The sequence below is a fragment of the Aricia agestis genome, chromosome 5, assembly GCF_905147365.1.
Source record: "Aricia agestis chromosome 5, ilAriAges1.1, whole genome shotgun sequence".
Lineage (NCBI taxonomy): Eukaryota > Metazoa > Arthropoda > Insecta > Lepidoptera > Lycaenidae > Aricia > Aricia agestis.
In genome coordinates this window covers 11318088-11340514 of record NC_056410.1, presented here as the reverse complement: position 1 = coordinate 11340514, position 22427 = coordinate 11318088, and the positions used below count along the sequence as shown (strand labels likewise).

The 22427-nt window shown below is 36.8% G+C and overlaps 2 protein-coding genes across 6 annotated transcripts; one reads left to right on the top strand and one right to left on the bottom strand.

Moving 5' to 3' along the window:
* Positions 1-374: 374 nt before the first annotated feature.
* Positions 375-6579, bottom strand: LOC121727262 (abl interactor 2). Of its 5 annotated transcripts, XM_042114986.1 has the most exons (10): positions 6396-6579; positions 5684-6123; positions 4905-5093; positions 3950-4074; positions 3611-3680; positions 3345-3412; positions 2324-2458; positions 1631-1730; positions 725-909; positions 375-402 (listed from the first exon to the last, which is right to left on the bottom strand). In XM_042114986.1, exons 2-9 carry the CDS (start codon positions 6114-6116, stop codon positions 746-748), a joined length of 1284 nt encoding a protein of 427 aa, XP_041970920.1. In that variant the 5' UTR covers positions 6117-6123; positions 6396-6579; the 3' UTR covers positions 375-402; positions 725-745. The 5 variants fall into 5 exon arrangements, with proteins under 5 accessions (XP_041970920.1, XP_041970922.1, XP_041970919.1 ...); XM_042114988.1 differs by lacking the exon at positions 375-402 and having other exon boundaries at positions 671-909; positions 6392-6579; XM_042114985.1 differs by lacking the exon at positions 375-402 and having other exon boundaries at positions 671-909.
* Positions 6580-15695: 9116 nt separating this feature from the next.
* On the top strand, positions 15696-18576 carry LOC121727027 (striatin-interacting protein 1). Its single transcript, XM_042114704.1, has one exon. The coding sequence runs from the start codon at positions 15828-15830 to the stop codon at positions 18288-18290; it is 2463 nt and encodes an 820-aa protein (XP_041970638.1). The 5' UTR covers positions 15696-15827; the 3' UTR covers positions 18291-18576.
* Positions 18577-22427: the final 3851 nt, after the last annotated feature.

Here is a 22427-nt window from a genome sequence, read left to right as displayed (position 1 = left end):
ATGGACCTAAAAATATTTTGTATACTTAAATAAAAAACCTAGGAGCTACATAAGTTATTAAAAAACAGTACCTTAAAATAAAATAAACTTATAAATTCTTGCGCATTATTTAAAAATAAATGCAATCTTAAATTAGTAATAAAAAGGCTTATCTTATTTGGAATTCTCTTACTATAAATTATTATTATCAATAGGCTCTAAAACTCTATTTCTATTATTTTTAATTTCATATTCTGTAACACCTTTTAAGCGGGCTCCACACTCGCGGCCTTTCGCGCCGCGAGTGTGGAGGGTTTCGCGTCAAAGGAAATCTGTCATTTTATTACTTAAATCTGTCAGTATGTCCATTCTTTCCCGTTTCTAATGTTGTTATGCTAAGCCTTTAAGAAGCATGTAGGGCAGGGGTCACCAAATGGCGGACCGCGGTCCGCATCCGGACTGCCGACCCATTGTCTGCAGACCACCGACCTAATATTTTTGAAGATGGACTTCGCTTAATGTCAATAGCTTGCACCAATTTCACTACAAACTTCAGCAACAAAAAATGTCACTTTTCTCTTTGATATGTAAATAAATACCTTTGTAATTTCTGTAATTAGATAAGTACCTTGTTTAAAAAAATATAATACTTATATAAAATGTGTGGACCGCGAAGGTCATTTTATTCCTTAAAATGGACCCCGGTCCCTGAGCGAAACTAATTGGTGACCCCTGATGTATGGGACTACAGCGTACATTGATAAGATCAGACGCAGGGCTCCACGTAGTTGCCGGGAAAGAGGCCTGTGACGCCGTCCATGACGCCCTCCCACCACCCGTCGTCGTTCTTCTTAAGCACGTAGATGACGGAGCTCTCCTGGAACGACAGCTCGTCCTCCTTGTCAGCGTAGTAGTCGTAGATCGCCACCACTGGATAAGTTTATTATGAGTATTCATATAGCAGAGATAATAGTTGTTTTTATTAAGATCTTAAGACTTAAGGCAGGGCTTCCCAAACTGTGCGTCGCGACGCCCCGGGGCCTCGCGACACTGTCCCAGGGATTTTCTCTATTTTTCATGTTTTTTTTAAATATCTTTGGAAATAAACATTAAGAAACAAAATTGTTCAGTTAAAGAACTTTTAATATAGATTAACTAACAATTTATTCAAATAAAATGTATAATTATCCTAGTTAATACTTATATTTCGATGAAATAGATTTTTATGGGAGGTGAGTTTGTAAAATAATTACAGCTAAAGTATTAAGTTTTATTAAAATGTTTATGGTTTAAGGTATTTTAAATATTGTGCTTTATACCTCATATATTTTAAAACTTCGTTATTATATTGGAACTAGGTAAACCGGAAGTCGCGGAATAACAAATTGGGGTTTATCCTCGCCTTAAGGTATAGTTAAGGTGTAGTTGCTTTAGTTTTATGTACTTAATTCAAAATTATGAGACTGCACAGAATTTCATACTTGAAATTTTGACATTTTATATGAAGTTCTGTGCCTCGATACGCACAATTGGACTTTGTCTTATTTTTGTATCATAAAATTGGCGTATGTTTGTGCCATAAAATGTAATAATTATATGGCACAAACATACGCCATTATCAGTAGGTACTACACAAAAGGGTATGACTAACCTTTCTCAATGTAGTTCTTAGGTACCCATCCAGGCAAATCTTCTTCGTCGGGTACGATTGCTGGTACCGCGCTCGTGTACTGACTGCCTCCCATTTTGTTCTGTAAACAAGTACCAATACAAACGGTTACAAATTACAATTAATTACAATAATTTAAACTTAAAAGTCCACGAAGCTCATTAGTTATTGCATATTAGTTAGGCTCAACTGCCGCACTCAGAATGGAACATTACATTAATTTAAAAATTACATACATTATCTGTCAAACTCTTCATTAAATTGAAGGTTAATCATAATTTAATTTCTCTAAGTACGGCGTCCATAAGCATATTGCTGCTATATGCCTTATACAATGGTGTTTGAAGGTGGAATGGTTGCACGGCAGTCATAAAATCATAGGTGGTTTGATCGTGGCGAACAAGCGGCAAATTCTCGGCGCTCTCTAGATGTATTATGTATAATGTATGGGCGCAATAGCCACGCCTGCGAACCGATATTGTGATAAGGCTCTTACAGCCCCACTTAGAGACAAATAAATAGATACTTAACTATAACTTAATTAAGAAGATTTAAGCCACACAACAAATCTGCTCATAGTTCGAAAACTGATTGCAAGATAAAGCAATTAGCAAAAAAATAAATGAAAGGAATCATTAAATGTATACGGCCGTACGTGATAGTATATAGACTCACGTTGATATGATGGTGTCTGCCGAAGCCGTCGTGTACCAGCTCGTCGTCGAGTGGCGGCGGCGGCAGCGGTGGCGACACCGACCCGCCGCGCGCCGAGCCCCCGCCGGAACCGCCGCCCGACGACACGGACGCACGCTGTAACACACAAGTTTATCTTAAAAATATAATACCTTTTTTGCTCCACTTTCATGCTGCGATTCTAATCTTGTTTAATAGGGCACGAATGCACTATACAGCCATAGAGAAAATGGTAATAGAACACATATAACGCGGGACTGTCAGTACAATATAAATGTATACATGCGCAAGTGAAATAGACAATTTTTAGAATTATATTGACTCGAATTGTGCCCCTCGACCATACCCAATAAAGGTATAATATAATAAAGGTATAATATTATGAATTTATGAAACATGTATGAAATCGACATAGAGAAATTGAAAATAGGTATTTTAAAATGTATTGCTGTCTCACCAATCTCAAGTCTCCCACCGCAGAGCGCGATAGAGACAACACGACAAAAGTTCTAATAAAAGAACAGAAAATCATCGATTCGTTGTCCGCTGATTTCTTCTCCAAAACGTAACCGATTTAAGTACTTTTTTCATTAAAAATTAAAGCAAGGATTGAGCTGTGTTCCTATGTTTTAATGTTTTTGTATATTCTAGCCAGTATTGTTTTCTGGGTGTTTGACACAGAGGAAAATCTGGCCATTTTTTTGGGTTTTTGAAAGTTCATATTTTTTATTAACTAAATTATGAAAAAAAAAGAAAACATAGGGACATTGTATTAGTGGCCATAGATATTCAGGAAAAAAATTATAACTCTACCGGCATTATCCAGGGAGGAAACAGGGGACAACATTTGTATGGAAAAACGGCGGTGTGGACTCCTCTTAAGCACCAGATCACATTATGCACAAAAGATTATAAATAGATTTTATTACACTTTATATGTTACTTAGCACAAAATTATAATACCCCTCTTTTTTCATCGAGGGTTAATAAAATAGAAACATACCTGACCAGGCAGACTCATAGAATGCTGGCTATGGTCTCCATCCGAGCCAATCAGTGGAGAAGGTGGTGCTGAAACAAATATTTTTGTCAGTTTGGGGGCTGGGGCCTATTTTCAGCAGCATTTAACATACCTGTATTGTATACACCTATATTTAAAAGACCATGGTTCACAGTGTCAGTGTACAAATGGCGTTAATCTTAACTGATACTATTATTATTTCACATCAGAAAAAACTCTAAGATGTCAACTGCACAGGAAACACTTACGTGGCATGCTAGAATGCATATCTTGTGTATAGTTGGATGGCTGATGTTGATTAGGATGTACCATTCCCACCTGAAAATTAAATAATAAACCATGATTAAACTTTGTAAACAATAGAATTCTAAATTTCCAATGTTTTAAAAACAATAAAGAAAATATAAATACTTTTACTATATTTTTTTTTTTATTAAGTTCTATTATATTTTGAGTCTGTTTAATACAGGAATATCTTATCCACCAATATTTTGCCTGTACTCAGTTGTATATTATATAAAGTAAGAAGCAGCAATAATTCAGGATAAACTATTCACTTATGATGTATTTGTAAAGCAGCTTATTACTTGAGGCTGAGCAACTGGCAATGTGGAGTAGCCTGGTGGGCGGCGTGGGTAGTTGGGTGCGTAGTGCGAAGGCACCTGGGGCGGGGCCACAGCTGGAGGTGTCCTGTACTCTCGGGATGACTTTCCTATAAAAACAATGCTGATGATTAGATGTTGCTTATGATTAAATACTTGACTGATATTATTATAATCTTGAATGTAAAAACTTGTATGTACAGTAGGGCCTCGATAGTCCGAACACCCAAAATATATACCCTGTTTGGATGTATGCAGCAATCGGATTATAGTATGTAGACATTTTTAAATGCATTTTTTGGCAATAAAACAATGCTATTAATAATAAAAAATATATTTTAATCATACAAAACTTGCTTTAAATACAAAAATAAGAGTATTTCTTATTTAATCTTTCTTAAAGAATTCCAGTTAAAAGGTACTTTGACGACCAGTATTTAGTGACATTGAAAATTTTATCCCTTAATTTACGCAAAAACATTTTTTCTGAAATAGAAATTGACTTCTTCTGCCCATTCCGAGCAAGTATTTAAGGCAGACACAAACAAGGCAGCTTGAGTATGTGGAATCTTTGCTACCAGTAATCATAGAGGTATTCGGATTAGTGGGGGTTCGGACTATCGAGGCGCTACTGTAAGTATACGTGGATATTTTTGTGAGCCATGCAAAAAGTACTGAGTAGCTTTAGATTAGATTCTATATTTCTCATAATAAAAATAACTTTCATTATGAAAGGTGTAGGTTAATTTAACTTTGCTAACATCATAGCAGTACTAGTAAACTACTAAGAGTATAATATAATATCTAGACATATCATAAACTATTTTTAAATCTTCTTAGACCAAACTTAACTCTGGCATAATATGGACTTATTAATCTTAAATGAACTCGTAAGGTAGCAATGATAATTATTTTAAAAAAACAAAAATAATCAATTTACCTAATGTCCCACGGCCGAGAGTACCAGTGTTAGCGGCAGAAGCGGACCTGACAACAGCTGGTGGTGTAGGTGGTTTAGTTGTTGGAGCAGGGAGAGGTGCAGCCCCCGGTGCTGACCCAGACCTGCGGCCGCGAGGAGTGCCCGTAGCTCCATTGTTCCAACGAGCACCATGACCAATATCATCCAGAGCTGGAAAAAGTATATAAAGCTTTTTTAGGTAAAACATTAAAACACTATGACAGCTTAGAATTTAAAACTATGATAAACATAGTTTTTTTTTAATCTCCTTTATGTCCTGCGATCTGTCTTTATTACATTGAGCTGGATTTTATGTGTTTCATTCTTGGTGTATGAACCATATCCAGTGATATGTCCATTTTGGTGCTAGCTCTGTTTATATTAACATGATAAATATAGTTAATTTATTATTTATTACATAAATAAAGGGACTTGGTTGGAATTAAGCCTTCGCCTAATTGCGATGTGTGTGAGAAGCCCGAAGACCTGTATCATGTTTTGCTGGAGTGTGCTCGGACTGCAGAGCTAAGATCAAGGCTCTTAGGTGACTTTGGCTGCCTGCACAATGGACGGATCAATAGTGTACTTTTGGAGCCGTTGTCCCCAAGGGCAATAAAATTATATAGTTATTTGGATCTGTCCCTTATGTAGGGAACACTGTATTCACCTATGAGGCTGACATTAACACTGAGTGTTAAAAGCCTCTGTAAAATAAAAAGATAAAAAAAAATTACATAAATAAAGGGACAAAAAATACTTACTAGTATAATCAATGCTCTTTCTGACATACTTAATAGGTTTCTCAGGATTCGCAGGAGCTATAATTTTATACTGTCTGTTCGTCACCTTGTTAGCGGTGAGGACTCCAATTTCTCGTCTAGCAACTTTCTCTTTATGAATGGCAACAGTTTGAGCAATATGATTCATCTGTCCTTCCATTTCAGCAAGTTGCATGGTCTGAAGTTCCAATAGTTGGAGGAAATTGTATGCCAGTGTGTTGATTTGGTACGCAACACTGGCTAATGACTGTGTTGTATAATTCTTAGTACTTTCAAGGGCAAGCCTTTTATTTTCAGATTGAAAATAATTAGCTTCACAGTACTCCGCTACTCTCTCCAGGTTGGTATGACTGTCTGTCAAATGACTCCGTCCCTCTGGTATCTCAGTTTGCAATAATGCAGCTAACTCCGCCATGATTGTGCTAAAATGTTATTAAAAATGGATAAGTTACTATGCACGTTTATGTCTATTTAAATGATAAATTTTAACCTAGTGCAAGCTGTACATCTAGGTAAGTCTCAGGTATGTGAGCAAAGACCATAACCAACTTTAATAAAAATTAATATAAATAAAAATATGAATTTTATCATTTCTCTAGTAGAGTATGTATTTATGTATGGAATCTTTTATTTTATATGTAACAAAACTTGTAAAACGTAAATAAATATCTCAAGAAAACAACAAGGTACCTACTACGGTTAAAAATTTGGGAGCACAGTCAGTAATTGGACGTTCTGTATCTGTTAAAATATTTATTGTCAAATTACAGCACTCACAACAAACGAGAAATCCAATTATCTTTAAAAAATCCGATAAGACAACGCCCTGTTTCAAAGAATAATATCTGAATTTCTTGCCACTTTAAACTCTTGCCAGATGCCAGATCAACGAAGCCAGATTCCGACATTTTCTTCTTCTTCTTCTTTTTTTTCCATATAATGGCACTTCGGCTATAACCATGGCCAGTGTCGAGTATAATATTATGGCGGGAAAACAATATTCTTTAAACAATTTTTTCTATATTATCGTCAGGTCAGTCAGGTCTAAAGTCTAGTCAAAGTCTAAGTATAAAGTCAATACAGTCAAGAAGTCAAGTCGGTCGATTCAGTAAAGTGGTAGGACGCTTTACTTAAACTTTTGATGGAGTTTTGGAGGGAACACAAAAGAGCACGTTTCTGGTTATTACATCACTTTCCTACACTTGTGCACGATAACGAATATTTAATGGTAAATATCCTACCAATATTACCCATTAAAAACCCAGATAACACAATTTTAGGAAAATAATATAAAAACACAACATCACTCTTTCACATTCTTCCAAAAACCCCCTAGGGCTTCTTTTTATTATGGCGGCGTCAGTGAGTTGCCAACATAGATTAAGTATTATAGTATAGATGTAGTCTTAGGCTCTTATGTTCGGGCCACACTAACGTCAAACGCCGTTAATTATCGCGTTGTTGGACGTTAGTCGTAGGTGTAGCCACAATTTAACGCGATAATTTTCAACGGCGTTTACAATGCCGTTTGCCGTTTGACGATAGCTCTAGTGGCGGTACATCAAAGAGATTAACACGAGAATTAATGCGATGAAGCGGCCACACTACGTATCGTCACTTTGCGTTGAGAGCCCGACGGGATCACACGTGTTGGCAGACTTGTTTGCATTTAAATCGCACGTTTTTTTAAAATTAAATACGTACTTTGGTAATATAGTCTTCACTCTACTCTAGTTACTCCTAATGAAAAAGTAATTGATTTTTTTTTGAGATTTTGCAACCCGAACCATGTTTGTGGGATTTGAAACTCCCTTTGAAAAGTTACAAGAATCGTGGAATGCAAAGTGATGCTTGACGACGAATAATAGAATTATTACCTTTTGAAGAAATGAATTAACATTATAAAAAGATAAAAGCGACTTCAAAATTGTACGTAATTTAGAATTAAATCGCCCTACCTCCAAAACTACTGAACCAATTTTGATGCAACTTGCACTATTCCCTAAGTTATATCTAGTATATATCTAGTACAACAAAAAAAGATTTACTGAAATCGCAATGGTAGTTCCAGAGATATGCGAACACAAACATAAAAACATACATACATACATACCTACTTACATACATAAATACCTACACTTCTGAAATATTTTGGCACATTTGTTCAGAGTTCAGACGCTGATATACGAAAATTAGGCAGTTTTGGAATGTTACATACATACGCGTCGAATTGATAATCTAGTTTTTATGAAGTCGGTTAAGTAAAATCAACGCCGTTTTCAACGCAGTTTTCAACGCCGTTTACAACGCCGTTAGGCATTAAACGTTGACCGTTCAAGTGTAGCCACCCACTTTAACGCGTTAAAATTATCGCAATAATTGTCGCGTTGTTGGGCATTGACGTTAAACGTTAGTGTGGCCCGAACATTAGCCCGTCATCGCGTGGCCATTTTGTGCTTATTTTCATACAAGTAGTGTGCGTTTATTTTCTTGAATATTTCCATGTGTCGTTTATTTCGAAGCACATTATGATACAGGAAAGAAACTCAATTAGTTCATGATATCGATTAACTATAATAGTTCAAGTGTAATCCGTAAACACACGTAAAAAGCTACGCAATTTTTATAGCCAAATTATTAATTGATGTGACATTTTTAGCACTAATGCCTTATATAGCATGAATACGGGATTAATAAACTTATAAATTATCTTTTTAGCTTACAAAATACCAATTGAAAAGCCCAAAAAACGTTATTCAAAACTTACGTATTTAATGTTAAATCCACGTGTTTGAGGCATTCTTTGACCATTCTTATGGTTTATTATTTAGCGGAAACATAAACCCAACAATATCTAGCATTAAATGTTCACTAAAAACCTTTATTAACACTTTTATTACATGAAATATGCCGACCGACTGTTATGTCCTAGTAAGTAGGACATAACATTACACGCTTTTGACGCTTACACACCGATATATAGTACCTCAATGGTCCAGTCTATAGTACCTCAATGGTTGCTAATGTCAGAGTGATTTTGGTGAGACTTTTTTTTTTGTTTTTTGTTTGATTTTTGGCACTGACACCGGTGGTGTACTTTGCCATATACAAGGTAGGGAATAGGCGGTGGAAAAGCAAAATAAGTACGGAATTTAGGATTTCGGATCTAGTTAGGAAGTTTCACTACAAGGTATAATAATATACTAATTAAGGGTAATGGAGTTGCTACGTAAAAATTGAGATAAACACGAATAGACTAATTTGTTACTTGAATTTAATAAAGTTGGTACGGAAGTAGGAAAGGATATAGACATAGAGGAGAGACTATCATAAAGGCAGGAGTGATCATACAGAGGACAGGAAAGAATAATATGATTCAAATCACCCACTTCCAAACCGCAATCGCAAGCATCATTGTTGCGAATTCGTATCCTTTTTAGGTGGGCCGGAGTCAGGACATGTCTTAACCTCATTCTTATTAAAGAAGAAGTTGTGCTTTTTGAAAATTTGATTTTGAAAAACCAAGGTCTGAACTGAATCTCAGGTTGTATTAGTCTATATTGTACACCTTTTTTATGACTCGTTCGTGCCCAGTCCTTACTCCAATCCTGTTGGAGAAAGTTCTTAGCAAGGGAAGGCAAGTCATGACAGTAATTTATATACGGAAAAACATCTCCACTAAAAGCAGCATCTTTGGCCAAAGCATCCGCTTTTCATTTCCAAGAATGCCGCAATGACTCGGTATCCAGACAAACGTAACAGATAAGTTAGCATCAATACATTTCTGCAAAAGATTTCTTATTTGAATGATTATAGGAAAACATTTTGACTTGAACGTAAATCCATTTAATGCTTGAAGGGCACTTAAAGAATCGGTAAAAATGACAGTTTTATTAAGTTTCGCTAGTAAAATGTAGTCGACCGCTTTAAATAGGCCATAACATTCTCCAGTGAAAACGGAAGTTTGCGGCGGAAATTTGACTTTTTGGACTATGTTGTATTGGAGATGGAATATTATACCAACACCAACACAATTATTATTAACGATTGATATTTTAGAGGCATCTGTGTAAATGTGATGCCACCCTTCCCAATAATTATTGGTTGTTAAATAATTGAAAAATGGTTTCGCATAATACTTATCTGCTTTTTTTTATACCTATATCGTAACGGATATCCGGATCCAAAATAAGGGATTCAAAGGAAGATTGAAACAGAGGATACACCGGTAATCTAAGTGTAGGGGCGTCAAGGAATGAGTATCGCACATAACTATTTACTAAGCAAGGGCGAGATTATTGTGTAGCCAAAAATTATCCTTGTTTACTAAATCTAACAGTTTTTTCAGTTTCGGAATAAGAGGATGGTTTGAAAATTGCAAACAGCGAATGAAAAACTTATCAGCCAGATATTGTCGCCTGAGGTAGAACGGTGGTTCACCACATTCTACCCTGTAATACATTTATTGGGGAAGAAGCCATGGCAATCCACAAATGATTCTCATAGCTTTTGCTTGAATCTTATCTAACTGTTTGAAACCAGCTACATTACAGGGTTCAAGAAGGAATGTTCCATAATCTAACACACTTCTAATCAATGCGTTATACAGTAATTTTAAGTTAAACGGATGAGATCCCCAGCACACACCTGATAGGCACCTAATTATGTTTAAAGTGCGTTCACACTTAGACACAACATACTCATTATGAGCATTACCATTGAGTTTTGAATCTAAAATTACCCCTAAAAACTTTGCCTCCTTGTCGACTGGAATTTGCATTCCATTATATTTTACCACCACAAGCGGAGGTAAGCGCATACGGGTAAATAGAACAGCTGTACTTTTATTAACTGAAAGATCTAATCAATTTGCATCTAACCATATCTTTAGTCTTGCTAGACAGCGCGATAACCGAATAGAGGCTCTTTCAATGAATTGGTCTATGACATAAATTGCTAAGTCATTGGCGTATTGCAAAAGATATAATTCATCATCTACATACTCTATATCTGTTAACGTAAATGATTCCAAATCTGAAGTCTCGCCAATAACTGCTTCCTCTAAATCTGATGTATAAATATTGTACAAAGGTGGACTTATTACTGAGCCTTGGGGAAGCCCTTTATCTACAACCCGCAATTCCGTTAACGTTTCATTTTGCAAAAGCAGAGCAATAAATCTTTCGAGTAATATATTTATGATAAAATTACTTAATGTTATGGGGACACCTAATAAATGTAGCTTTCGTAGGAGTATATTTATTCTTACGTTATCATATGCTGCATTTACATCTAAAAAAGCCGCGAAAACAGATTTGTTTTCTGTAAAAGCGATACGAACATCTGTGGTAAGAAGTGCGATATTGTCTATAGTCCCTTTTCCTTTGCGGAATCCATATTGACTTTTTGATAGGAGGTTATTTTTTTCGATATACCTTCTTAATGGCGGCTCTCGACATAGGCGAACGCGTTAGCCAACGCGTTAGCCAACGCGTCTGCAGACGCGTTGGCCAACGCGTTCGCCTATGTCGAGAGCCGCCATAAGGTTAACTTCGCCTAGAGGTGATGGACGGAGAAGTGACACAGAGGGAGGTGCTAATCTCCATAAAAAATCATTGGCTAGAGAATCTGGCATAGGGTGAAAAGGGGGCTTGTATGCAGACCTATACCTTTTAATATTGTTCCAAACTATGGAAGCATGTGTGTCCGGACTAATAGATTCGCAAAACTTTTTCCAACTTGCAGACTTCTTTTTCTTAAATATTTTTTTCGCGTCGCTAACAGATTTACAATATATAGTGTAGTTTTCAAATGTAGAATTTTTGTTATATTCTCTTTCAGCCTGTTTTCTTTTATTTATAGCGGCTGAACAGGCAATGTCCCACCAAGGAGGTGATGGTATGAATTGCTTAGGTGTTTTCTTAATAGGAAGAATTTCATCTGCTGATTCGATTAAAGCAGATGCTAAAGCATCAGCACAAACAGATTCATTTCCTGGTGATATACTAGGAAGAAAAGACATTTTATTTTCCAGTGCATGATGAAACTTTTCCCATTCTGCATTTTTTAAATTATATTTTAATGATGAATGATTAGTAGGATGATTCTGCTTTTTATTTTTACAGGGGAGAGAAATGAGAATGGGAAAGTGATCACTACCGTGAATAGATGATAAAACAGACCAGTGTAAAAGAGAAGATAGATTTGAAGTACAAATAGACAAATCGGGAGCACTATAACCCTCATTGGGTGCAGTATGCCTCGTTGGAAACCCTGTATTGAGAATGCATAACTTGTGGTTATCTAATAAATCTAATATTTCGAAACCCCATTGATTATTACTACTGCTACCCCAAGACAAGTGTTGAGCATTAAAATCGCCAAGAATTATAAAAGGATTTGGTAAATGGCTTATTAAATTTCTAATTTCTAAAAATATAGAATAGGATGGATGAGGAATATACAATGAGACAAAACAGATGTTATTTACAGATGCTGCTATTATAGAAATATTTGGATTATGTGATGGAAGTACTAATATGTACATATGACTGATGATGGTTGATGAGTAAGGCGGTACCGCTATACCCATCTGATCTGTCCTCTCTTATACAGGCATAGCCAGGAATTTTAAAAAGAGAATCTGGCTTGAGCCATGTTTCTTGAAGAGCAAAGACGAATGGTTTATATTTGTTAATTATATGAATAATTTCACTTTTTTTGCTGACTGCACTGCGACAGTTCCATTGGATCAGATAATCCATAATATGGTTTTAGGCTTGGTACTATTAATGGAGGCTACGTTGGACGGTGTGACTGATGTGGATATAATGTTTGATTGAGTTAAGTAACTTAATATAGCTGATATTAATTCAGGCACTGAAATATTATTATCGCTGTTTGCTATTAAAGCTGAGCCATTTGAACCCGTTGGCGGATTATAATCTTTAATTAAATTAAAATGAGCTGTTTTATCATATCCACTTATTGTCTTAGGTGGTGTCCTAGGTTGTCTGAACACAGTTTTCTTGTATGATTCTGTGGATGTTTTATTTACCGAGTTATTACTGGGTAGATTTTGTTTTTGTCGGTTTATAAAAGAAAGTGGAGAACTAGGAGAAGATAAAGCAGTTGAGTACAGTTTTGAAATAGGAGGGTGGAGTTTTGAAGCTTCAGCATATGATAAATTATTGTGAGCCATAGATTCTTTAATTGATTTTTGTCTGTGAAATTCGGGGCAGTTCTTACTAGTAGCTATATGGGAAGCTTGGCATAAACAACAAAACACCGAATCCTCATCTACTGAACATTTGTCACCACAGTGACTCTGACCACATCGGAAATATCTGGGAGTTGATCTGGGGGCCTATTATGAGCTCTTAAATCCATTCACTTTACGTCCTTATGCAGTCAGTATAAGGACGTAAAGTACTGTGACTGTGACTTAACATGCCCATACCTACAGCAATTGTAACACTGTATGGTAGGGTAAATGTATAAGTCAACAGGCAAAGAGTTAAAGCATATGAAAATTCTTTTAGGTAAAGTTTGGCCGTCAAATGTAAAAACTACAGACTCAGTATTAACAAACTGTGCAGTATTATTTACAATGCTTTTTTTCTTTAAACGCCTTAATTTTAAAATTTCCCCACAACCGTAAGGCAGAGTAACATTAGCCAAAATGTCATCCTCAGTCCAATCTGCTGGAATACCTCGAACCAAGCCTACTCGGCAAACTTGGAAAGAAGGTAGGAAAACCTTGTAATTATTCTGCTTTAAATTTTCATTATTAATAAAATTATTGGCATCAGAAAACACTGAGAAAGATAACGATAATATATTTCTGCCAATCCTTTTAAGGCTGCCGTTCTCCACATTTTTTATATTATTATTTTTAAGAAAACGACCAAATTCTACAGGATTTAAAGAGCAATTTCCGTTAGAAGTTGAAATCTCCTTTTGAATATGTACTACGAAGGGTGTAGAGTCAGTGTCTGTGTACAATAAACGACTAACACGGGGATTAGTCAAGCCCTGATGTTTCTCTATAATACCAACTCCTTGTGTTTCTTGGATATTATTTAAGCTGTCTTTGTTTTCTGTATCACTTAAACACAGGCAGTTGCTATCTGGTTTAGTTTTATTAGGATTTTTCTTAATTTTCTTATTACATTTTCGGCAAATTCGTCTGGATGTTGCAGGGCGTTTGCGGTTTGAAGATGAATTATTATTTATCGAAGAGTCAGTGTCCATAGAAGAATCATTAATTTCTGATGTCTGAACAGTTATAAATTGGCCAACAGGGGGGCACTCCGGCCCCCCCGGATCCACATCCATATTTACAAAATACTATATACAAGAGACCTACCAAAATGAGCAGAAAACAATAAAAACTAAAAGAAACTAAATAAATATAAAAAGAAAACTAACTAACTAAGATATTTACAATAAATAATTCGAAAAATTAAAATTTTCCAGAAAAAACACGACCGCCCTTTTTGGAGATTCCCGCGCTTTTTTTCTTGGGGAGACTTTGCTCTATATTGTAGGCATAAAGTTAATATAGGTACCTAGCGGCATAGAGCAACAATCTCGAGCTGTCAAACGTAACCAAAATTGGTTTTCATCTGTGTGAAAAATATGTGTACGTATACACTTATGCCGCGGCCGGCGCCAGACATGTGCTTCAAAGTTTGAGCAAACTTTTTGAAAACTTTGACGTGCGCAAACAGGATCACAAATATGCCTGCCAGACTTGTTTTCAAATGTTTTTTGATTGGACGACTATTTTGTGGACGCTATCAATCTATTTTATTTGAGTGCATTACATTGTTTATAAAATCATTAAATTTTTGAGGCTTCTGCTTGAAATAGCTCAAGAAATTCGATAACTAAGTCATTACTCCACTTCATTATTGATGTTCAAATCTACAATTGCTCCAAAGTCCAAAGTTTGTGCGACAAGTATGGCAGGCCGCACAAACTTTGAAGTTTGTTTACTTTGATGTGCGCAGAAAAACCGACTCATGATGGCAAACTACAAATGTGTGTTCAAACTTTGCTCAAATAGGCAAATTTCAGTGCCACACTTGGGTATTTGCGTATTTGAACACACGTCTGGCGCCGGCTTTTCACAAAGCATGAAATTTGCATTGAACATGACACTCAATTATGAAGTTGACAGTCAGCTGCCAAACTGGGAAAAAATGAAACGAACACGGCTATTAGTTTTACAAAAAAAAAAACGTCAAAAGAAAGATAAAAAGTTTTTTTCATCAAAATATTATTATGTCTTCGCCCATAGTCATAATAATAATAATATGACTCATACCTACGAATAATAAAAACTAAGAAATCGTAACTCCCATACTATTACCGTTTTAAATTTGGTTCCTTTTGATCTGTCATGTAACGTCAGCCTAGTACCTCCCGCTCAAGGTCACCTAAATATTGCAAATGTATTGAAATGTGTACCGGTACACTTTTTTGACAAGTATTGTGGACTGTGGAGCATGTTTTTTGACGGAGTTACTTTTCCTTAGTTTTTATTATTCGTAGACTCATACTCATAAGGAGGTTGACAAACGTGCAAGTAAGTACGCGGACTTATGGCTCAAGGATCTTAATCGCCTGTGTATCAGCAAAGAGCCGTGAACCGCGCGCCGCGAGCCGCGAGCCTGGGGGTATGGTAACTGGTAATCCAGTGTGAGCGATTCTCGTGTGTCACTGACGCGAGCCGAGTAAGGTGACCTTACTCGGCTCGCGTCGGTTAATGCTCGCGGTGCTGAATGACGAAGCTTCGTGCTCTGAGTCAGAGCACGAAGCTTCGTCATTCGTGAATTCGTGATGATAGATGCATGTGCGGCCGCGGCATAAGAAGAATATTATCCTTTTATGTGGCTAAGTACACCCCCAGTGTCGGTGCCAAAAGCAAAAAAAAAAAAAAGCTGATAGCTGTCATTTGTCAATATTTTGCTGTATTTTGCAGTTGTCAAAAAGTGAGTTCCAAATTTTGGATTTTATTTCTAAAATTGTTGAAATCTTTGTTGTGTTTTCTTATCTTACAAGAAAATTTGTCAAAAAAATAGTAATAAATTAAGTGCGTACATGGATAAAAATTAAAATAATGGGTACAAATGGCAATGGCCGCCGAGGCGGTACCAATATTCCCGACGTCCGACGTCCAATGGAGGAAGGCGATTGTGTTAATGATATGGAAAGTCCTGAATTAGATTTTGTTTACGATGACTGCGATACCCAAGCAAATGAAATTGCGGAATTATACAGCTACACAGAACATCCTGAGTTCCAACTCAATGTAAAAGCGTTCGAAGACATAATGGAGGAATTTAGTTTTCCCCCTAGCTGGCAACGGCTATCGACACAGCAACAACGTACTGTTGTGATGAAGTTGTTAGAGCATTTGGACATAGCAGTGAGTGAAATCCGAATGAGAGCTACTCGCTGCATACTGTATCTAGCTCAAGGGTGCTGGGCAGAGATGCAATCGGACGCTGAACAGGCGCATTGGGCGCGGATAAATATTATGATGCTGTATGATATGGGTACATTCAGTGCCTTTGTTGAGCTACTGAATCTTGAGATTGTGAGAAGCAATACAGTGGTGGCATCCCGAAAACTTGCCGAATCACTAGCAGACTCTACCAATTTAAGAGTTATTCTTTCTGTTCTTTATCTAATAACTGAGCACATGAGAACAGAGAAAGAAAATCCTAAGTCAGAATATGCTCATTTGGTTAAAATGTTTAAGGAGGAATTGGGGACACCATTTGGTGAAGAACTCCTGCCAATAAAACTTCTAAGTATGGTGCATCAGCTCTCTGTAGGCACATCTCCACATTTTCCAATAAAAAAAGTTTTACTATTACTTTGGAAAATTCTTTTGGTCTATTTGGGAGGCTCCAAAGAGCTTAAAGAGAGAAAAGCAAGGCTACGTGAGAAGTACGGCCTGCCACCTATTAGTGAAGACACTCTTGAAATAATAAAAGGAATGAGATCCAGTTCACCCCCACCCAGCGCTACAGACATGCTGGAGAATCAAAATCCTGGACAAAGAAAAGTCAAAGACAGCAGAAGAGTTTTACAAAGACAAATGTTCATGAAGCAGACATCCTTTGAAGAGGCAGATGAACAACTGTGCTATGCAGATAAGGAGGAAGGCAACAATGGATCTGAGGATTATTCTATGGAATTCCAATCTGCACCAGAGGGTGCCCAAACTCCAAATCCAGCGGATCCTAACTGCCCCTATGACATTTACATCAAACAGTTTGATAGTCCACCACCTCCTCCCCCACTTCCTAGAAGTCTACCCTGGAAGTCAAAAGTTCGACAAAAAGATATTGACATGTTTCTAGATAATGTAAGAATCAAATTTGTTGGATACTCATTACCTGGGGACCGTCAGACTATTGCCGGTCTGCCTCAACCCATCCACGAAGGAATAGAAATATTAAAAAAGCATATGTACACTAGCTTGTCAGAAATACAAGTAGAAAGAGAAATAGAAATTGCCAGAAGCCCTCTGACCAAGGGTGAAAAGGAAGTCGAAGAAACTGAGGTAGAAATTTTGTACAAGGCGATGATACCAAATTTGCCTCAATATATGATTGCTCTTTTGAAGATACTTTTAGCAGCTGCACCAACGTCCACTGCAAAAACATATTCAATGAATATCATGGCAGATTTGCTGCCCGAAGAAATGCCCATGACTGTGTTGCAGTCCCTCAAACTTGGAATTGATGTAAACAGGCATAAAGAAATCATTGTAAAAGCAGTGACTGCTATACTATTGCTGCTATTAAAGCATTTCAAACTCAGTCATGTCTACAAGTTTGAATACATGTCTCAACAGCTTGTTTTTGCTAATTGCATGCCATTAGTTTTGAAGTTTTTCAACCAGAATATATTGTCATATGTCGGAGCAAAGAACACTATACCAATCTTTGACTTTCCAGCATGTGTCATAGGAGAGCAGCCAGAGTTGACTAAAGAATGCTTGGATATAGGAGACTCATCAGTCCCATATTCATGGAGGAATGTATTTTCGTGCATAAATCTCTTAAGAATTTTAAACAAATTGACAAAATGGAAGAATGCTAGAATAATGATGCTAGTTGTATTCAAAAGTGCGCCGATTTTAAAGCGTACACTCAAAGTAAGACATGCTTTAATGCAATTTTATGTGCTCAAGCTCCTGAAAATGCAAACCAAGTATTTGGGAAGACAGTGGAGGAAAACTAACATGAAAACCATCAGTGCAATTTATTCAAAAGTTCGCCACAGGCTTAATGATGATTGGGCATTTGGAAATGATGTTGATGCCAGGCCCTGGGATTTCCAGGATGAGGAGTGTGCATTGAGAGTGAGTGTAGATCGTTTTAATAGCCGCAGATATGGTAATGGTTGTGACCAAGATATTGAATTGATACCTGTTGACACAGACATAAATAGTGTGCTAGACACCAATATTGAGTTAGATGAAGAATTCAAAGATAACTATGAACTTTGGCTAGAACGAGAAGTTTATAACAATGAAATTAACTGGGATATATTAATTTCAACCTAAAAAGTTTTAAAAATCTCAAAATTTACAACATATTAATTCATGTATGGTAATATTGTATTTTACAAAAAAAGAATTTATTAATTATATTGACTAGAAGTAGTTGTAATCCTGATTTTACTTCTCTATGAGGGCAATACCTCTTATCCTTCAGGTCCTGAGGAAAGAAACCTCTGAAAGGACTCTAGCTCTACTATTTGTATGAAATTTGTTTTTTTTAATAATGGAATAGCAAGACAGATAATTATAAATAATTATTAAGGTTTCCATTTTTGGGTTGCAAATTGCAATGGTGTTTTAAATAGAAATTTTGTATGTTTTTGTAATAAAATGGGTAAAAACTGATTAAATCATTTTACACTTAAAGTAGGTAAAAAATTGTTACTTACATATAAAAATATTCTCAACCGAAGATAAATCTTCTTTTGGAGTAAGTTAAAAAATATTATGTACTTTAAAATAAATAAATTCAGTAATTATGTAGTAAGGAAGTGAAAACGTGTTTAACATACTTTTTTATGTAAAAAAATTGTAACTCATCATAATATGAATAGGTATTTAAAAAATAGCTCTTACTGTTATGTATTTCCAAAACTTTCCAGGTATGAGTTTTCGAAATACTTGCCAAAAATTAATCCATGAATCCCTAAGAACTTAACTTAACAATTGAAAATATATTGTGTCTGCTATACCCACATGTTTAATCAAATATTATACTTTTTCTGATTTAATAATAATACTATTATAGTCATTACATTTGTAGATACTCAGTAGTTGGTAATTTTGAATTGGTTAAACTCTGTAGTAAGTAAGGCCGGTATAAATAGTCAGTACTTAAGATGCGACCCGGTCTCAAGACGCGGTTCGGCTCTGTGATTGGTCCAAATTTTGACAGCCAACCAATCACAGAGCCTGAACCGTGTCTTGAGACCGAGATGCATCTTGAGTACTGACTATTTATACCAGCCTATATGTTAGATTAAAGTATAATGTGTATTGTGTAGCAGTTTCTCAACTATGTAAAACGAATTTTTTTGGCAAATACGTATCGGATTTTACTGAGATTGTTACGATGTCTACTATAAATATATTACGAAGATTATGATGTAATACTAGTTTTATTTATAATGATCGTAGTAATAATATTATTATGTAAGTATTTAATAGGTACCTGACTGATTTCATATCCGCTCTGTTCAAAGGGCTATGCTACAAATCGCGCGCTAACTAGTTGGATGTTGATCGTTCACGTTCGATGTTTATTTATCTATTTACGGCTTCGCATCGGGTATAAAATATATAGGTAGCCACTGAAAAAATGATTAAAATCGATTCAGCAGTTTTGACTTGTGTTCATTATTACTACCCGTGGGCCGTGGCCCGCATTGGTCGGTACCGCCGCAAAAGCTACTTCCCGCAATTTTAAATCTGTAATATCTTCGAAAATATTCATTTAAATCATATGCTGTAAAGGGCCATATAGATCTACGTTAAATCAACAATGTATTTAAGTTATTTGGGTTTGGATAAGGATTAAAGGAGTGAGCACACTGAGACGGGCCGTGCCGGGGCTCAGCGTGCCGGGGCTCATCGCAAAAATCCGCCTCCATACAATTAGTATGGAAGCGGAAATCCGCTGCGCCCCAACACAGTGTGCGATACGCGCATCCGCTTCCATACAAATTGTATGGAGGCGGATTTTTGCGATGATGTGCCCGTCTCAGTGTGCTCACTCCTTAATGCTGTATTTTTTAAAATTGCTTCGAAAATTAGCCATTATTTGTCGTACAAAGAAAATTACAAAAAAATGTTATTGTGGGATATCCATATGAGATAGACAGGTATATCATCGCGGAGTTTTCTGTAGACCTTTTCAATGTGTACAATACTTGGTACATTATTTTGATAAATCTCGTAGGGTTCAGCCTGCGTTTGCAATGTAAGCGGAAAAAATGTAATTATTTACGACATCACATTAGAAACCCCAACAAAAGTAGTAGTAAAGTAGTATAAAAAGTATTTCTCCACTATTTAATGAATGTTTTTATACCTATAACCTTCCTCTTGAATCATTCGATATTCGATTCGAATCGATGATACGGTTTTCTTTAATAGATAAAGAAAACCGCATCAAAATCCGTTGCGTAGTTGTAAAGATTAAAGGGAACAAAGGGACATGAGGGAAAAAAAGCGACTTTGTTTTATAATAAGTATGTATAGATGTTCGGCCTAGTCATGCAATTAAATGGTGCCATTCAATGAATGCGCTAATCATCTAATCCAGGGGTTCCCAAACTTATTTTAGACAAAATAAGTTTGGGAACCCCTGGATTAGATGATTAGCGCATATACTGCCCACTTTGAGACCAAAATATCATGTTTTAGCGCCCCCATTGTTTTAATTTAAAATGCATCCAGATGAAATAAAAATCACCACCCAATCCTCTACACAACGCGCCCATTTTATTCTGGGTCCACACCGCCCCCCTTTAGACCTTCACGCTCGCCCCCTTGTGGGCACAAGGGGGCGTTATCGCCCAATTTGGGAAAGGCTGATCTAATCGAATTGCAAAGACTGCGACATAGGTATACAATTGGAAAATATTAAATTCATACTTTTCGTTCTAAGTGTAAACATCTAGGTGTTCCATTCATTGGCGATAACATCATGGCGACAAACCTTTATGTGTATGTGGTGTATTTGTTACGCTCAAAGACCGAAAACGCTCAGTGAGCGAAAAAATGGCTCACAATGCGTTGTGGTCATAGTGAAACGGCCACGACGCGAAATTCGCGTCGTGGCCCTAGTGAAAACGGCCACGACGCGTTCTGGTAATCACAGAAATACCACAAAGCGAAATTCGTGTCGTGGCTGACGTGCTATTCGACCACAACGCGTTGTGGTAATCGAGTAAAACCATGACGCGTTCTGAGCGTTTAAAAACAGCCACGACGCGAATTCGTGTTGTGGCCCTAATGAAAACGGCCACGACGCGTTCTGAAACCAGGCCGTGTTACGCAGGAGTAATTTTAATATAGCGCCCAAGTGTGGCATTCTGGTTTTAATGAAACCAGGCCAGTTAAGCAGGAGTTATTTTATGGTGCCCAAGTGTGTGCGCAATACACAAGAGCACTATTCTTTACTCTCATAACCCAATGGAGCGCTGGCGAGAGATCAGGTGCAGGACCGATTTTGATCTAGTTTTTTGTTATTGTTAAATCTTATTTATTAGTCTTCAGCCTCGAAATCAGCGGACAGCGAGGCTAGGCTCAACTCACACTGGGGATTCATGTTTATTTGCATTTAAAATCAATAATTGAAACCCATCAAGAAACTATAAAGTGTCTAGTTACAATGCTAGTCAGGGAACTTAAAATTATTATTTAAGCTGATTCTGTAAATGTGCCATTCGTTTTTATTACTTTACCTACCTACTTGAGGGCTATCTATTAAGGGCCTGTTTCACCACTTCCTGATAAGGCTATCCACCAATTAACTTGACAGATTAAGTATGGAGAATCTGTCAAAAAAGTTGTGAACAGCCTATTAGGCACTTTATCAGAAAGTGGTGAAACAGGCCCTAAATCTATTAAACGTTGAGTCTAACCGAATAGTGAATAAACTCACCTCGGGTAATCCATTAAAAATCTATAGAGGGTACTAGAGTGCCGGTGGTTTGTTCTCACGTCAGCCGTCGCGCGGATGACACCCAAACATTTGTAATGTATTTTAATGGATCCCCTTTCACCCCAGCTGGCCACTTAAGTGGGTGCACCGTAATATGATTATGTCGGTGTTTTATTGAGAACTCGCGGTTTCCGTGCTTTTCTCTTAAAATATCTAAGCTTTTTAATTGTTAGTTGGTAAGCATTCGTTGTATCTATTTAAGTTTTAAGCAAATTAGGATAGCATATCGCACCTTTAAACTGATGTAAAAATACCCATACGTACGGATCACTCCCACTCATACGTGGGAGAGCCATGCTTCGGCACGAATGGGCCGGCTCAACCGGAGAAATACCACGTTCTCACAGAAAACCGGCGTGAAACAGCGCTTGCGCTGTGTTTCGCCGAGTGAGTGAGTTTACCGGAGGCCCAATCCCCTACCCGATTCCCTTCCCTACCTTCCCCTATTCCCT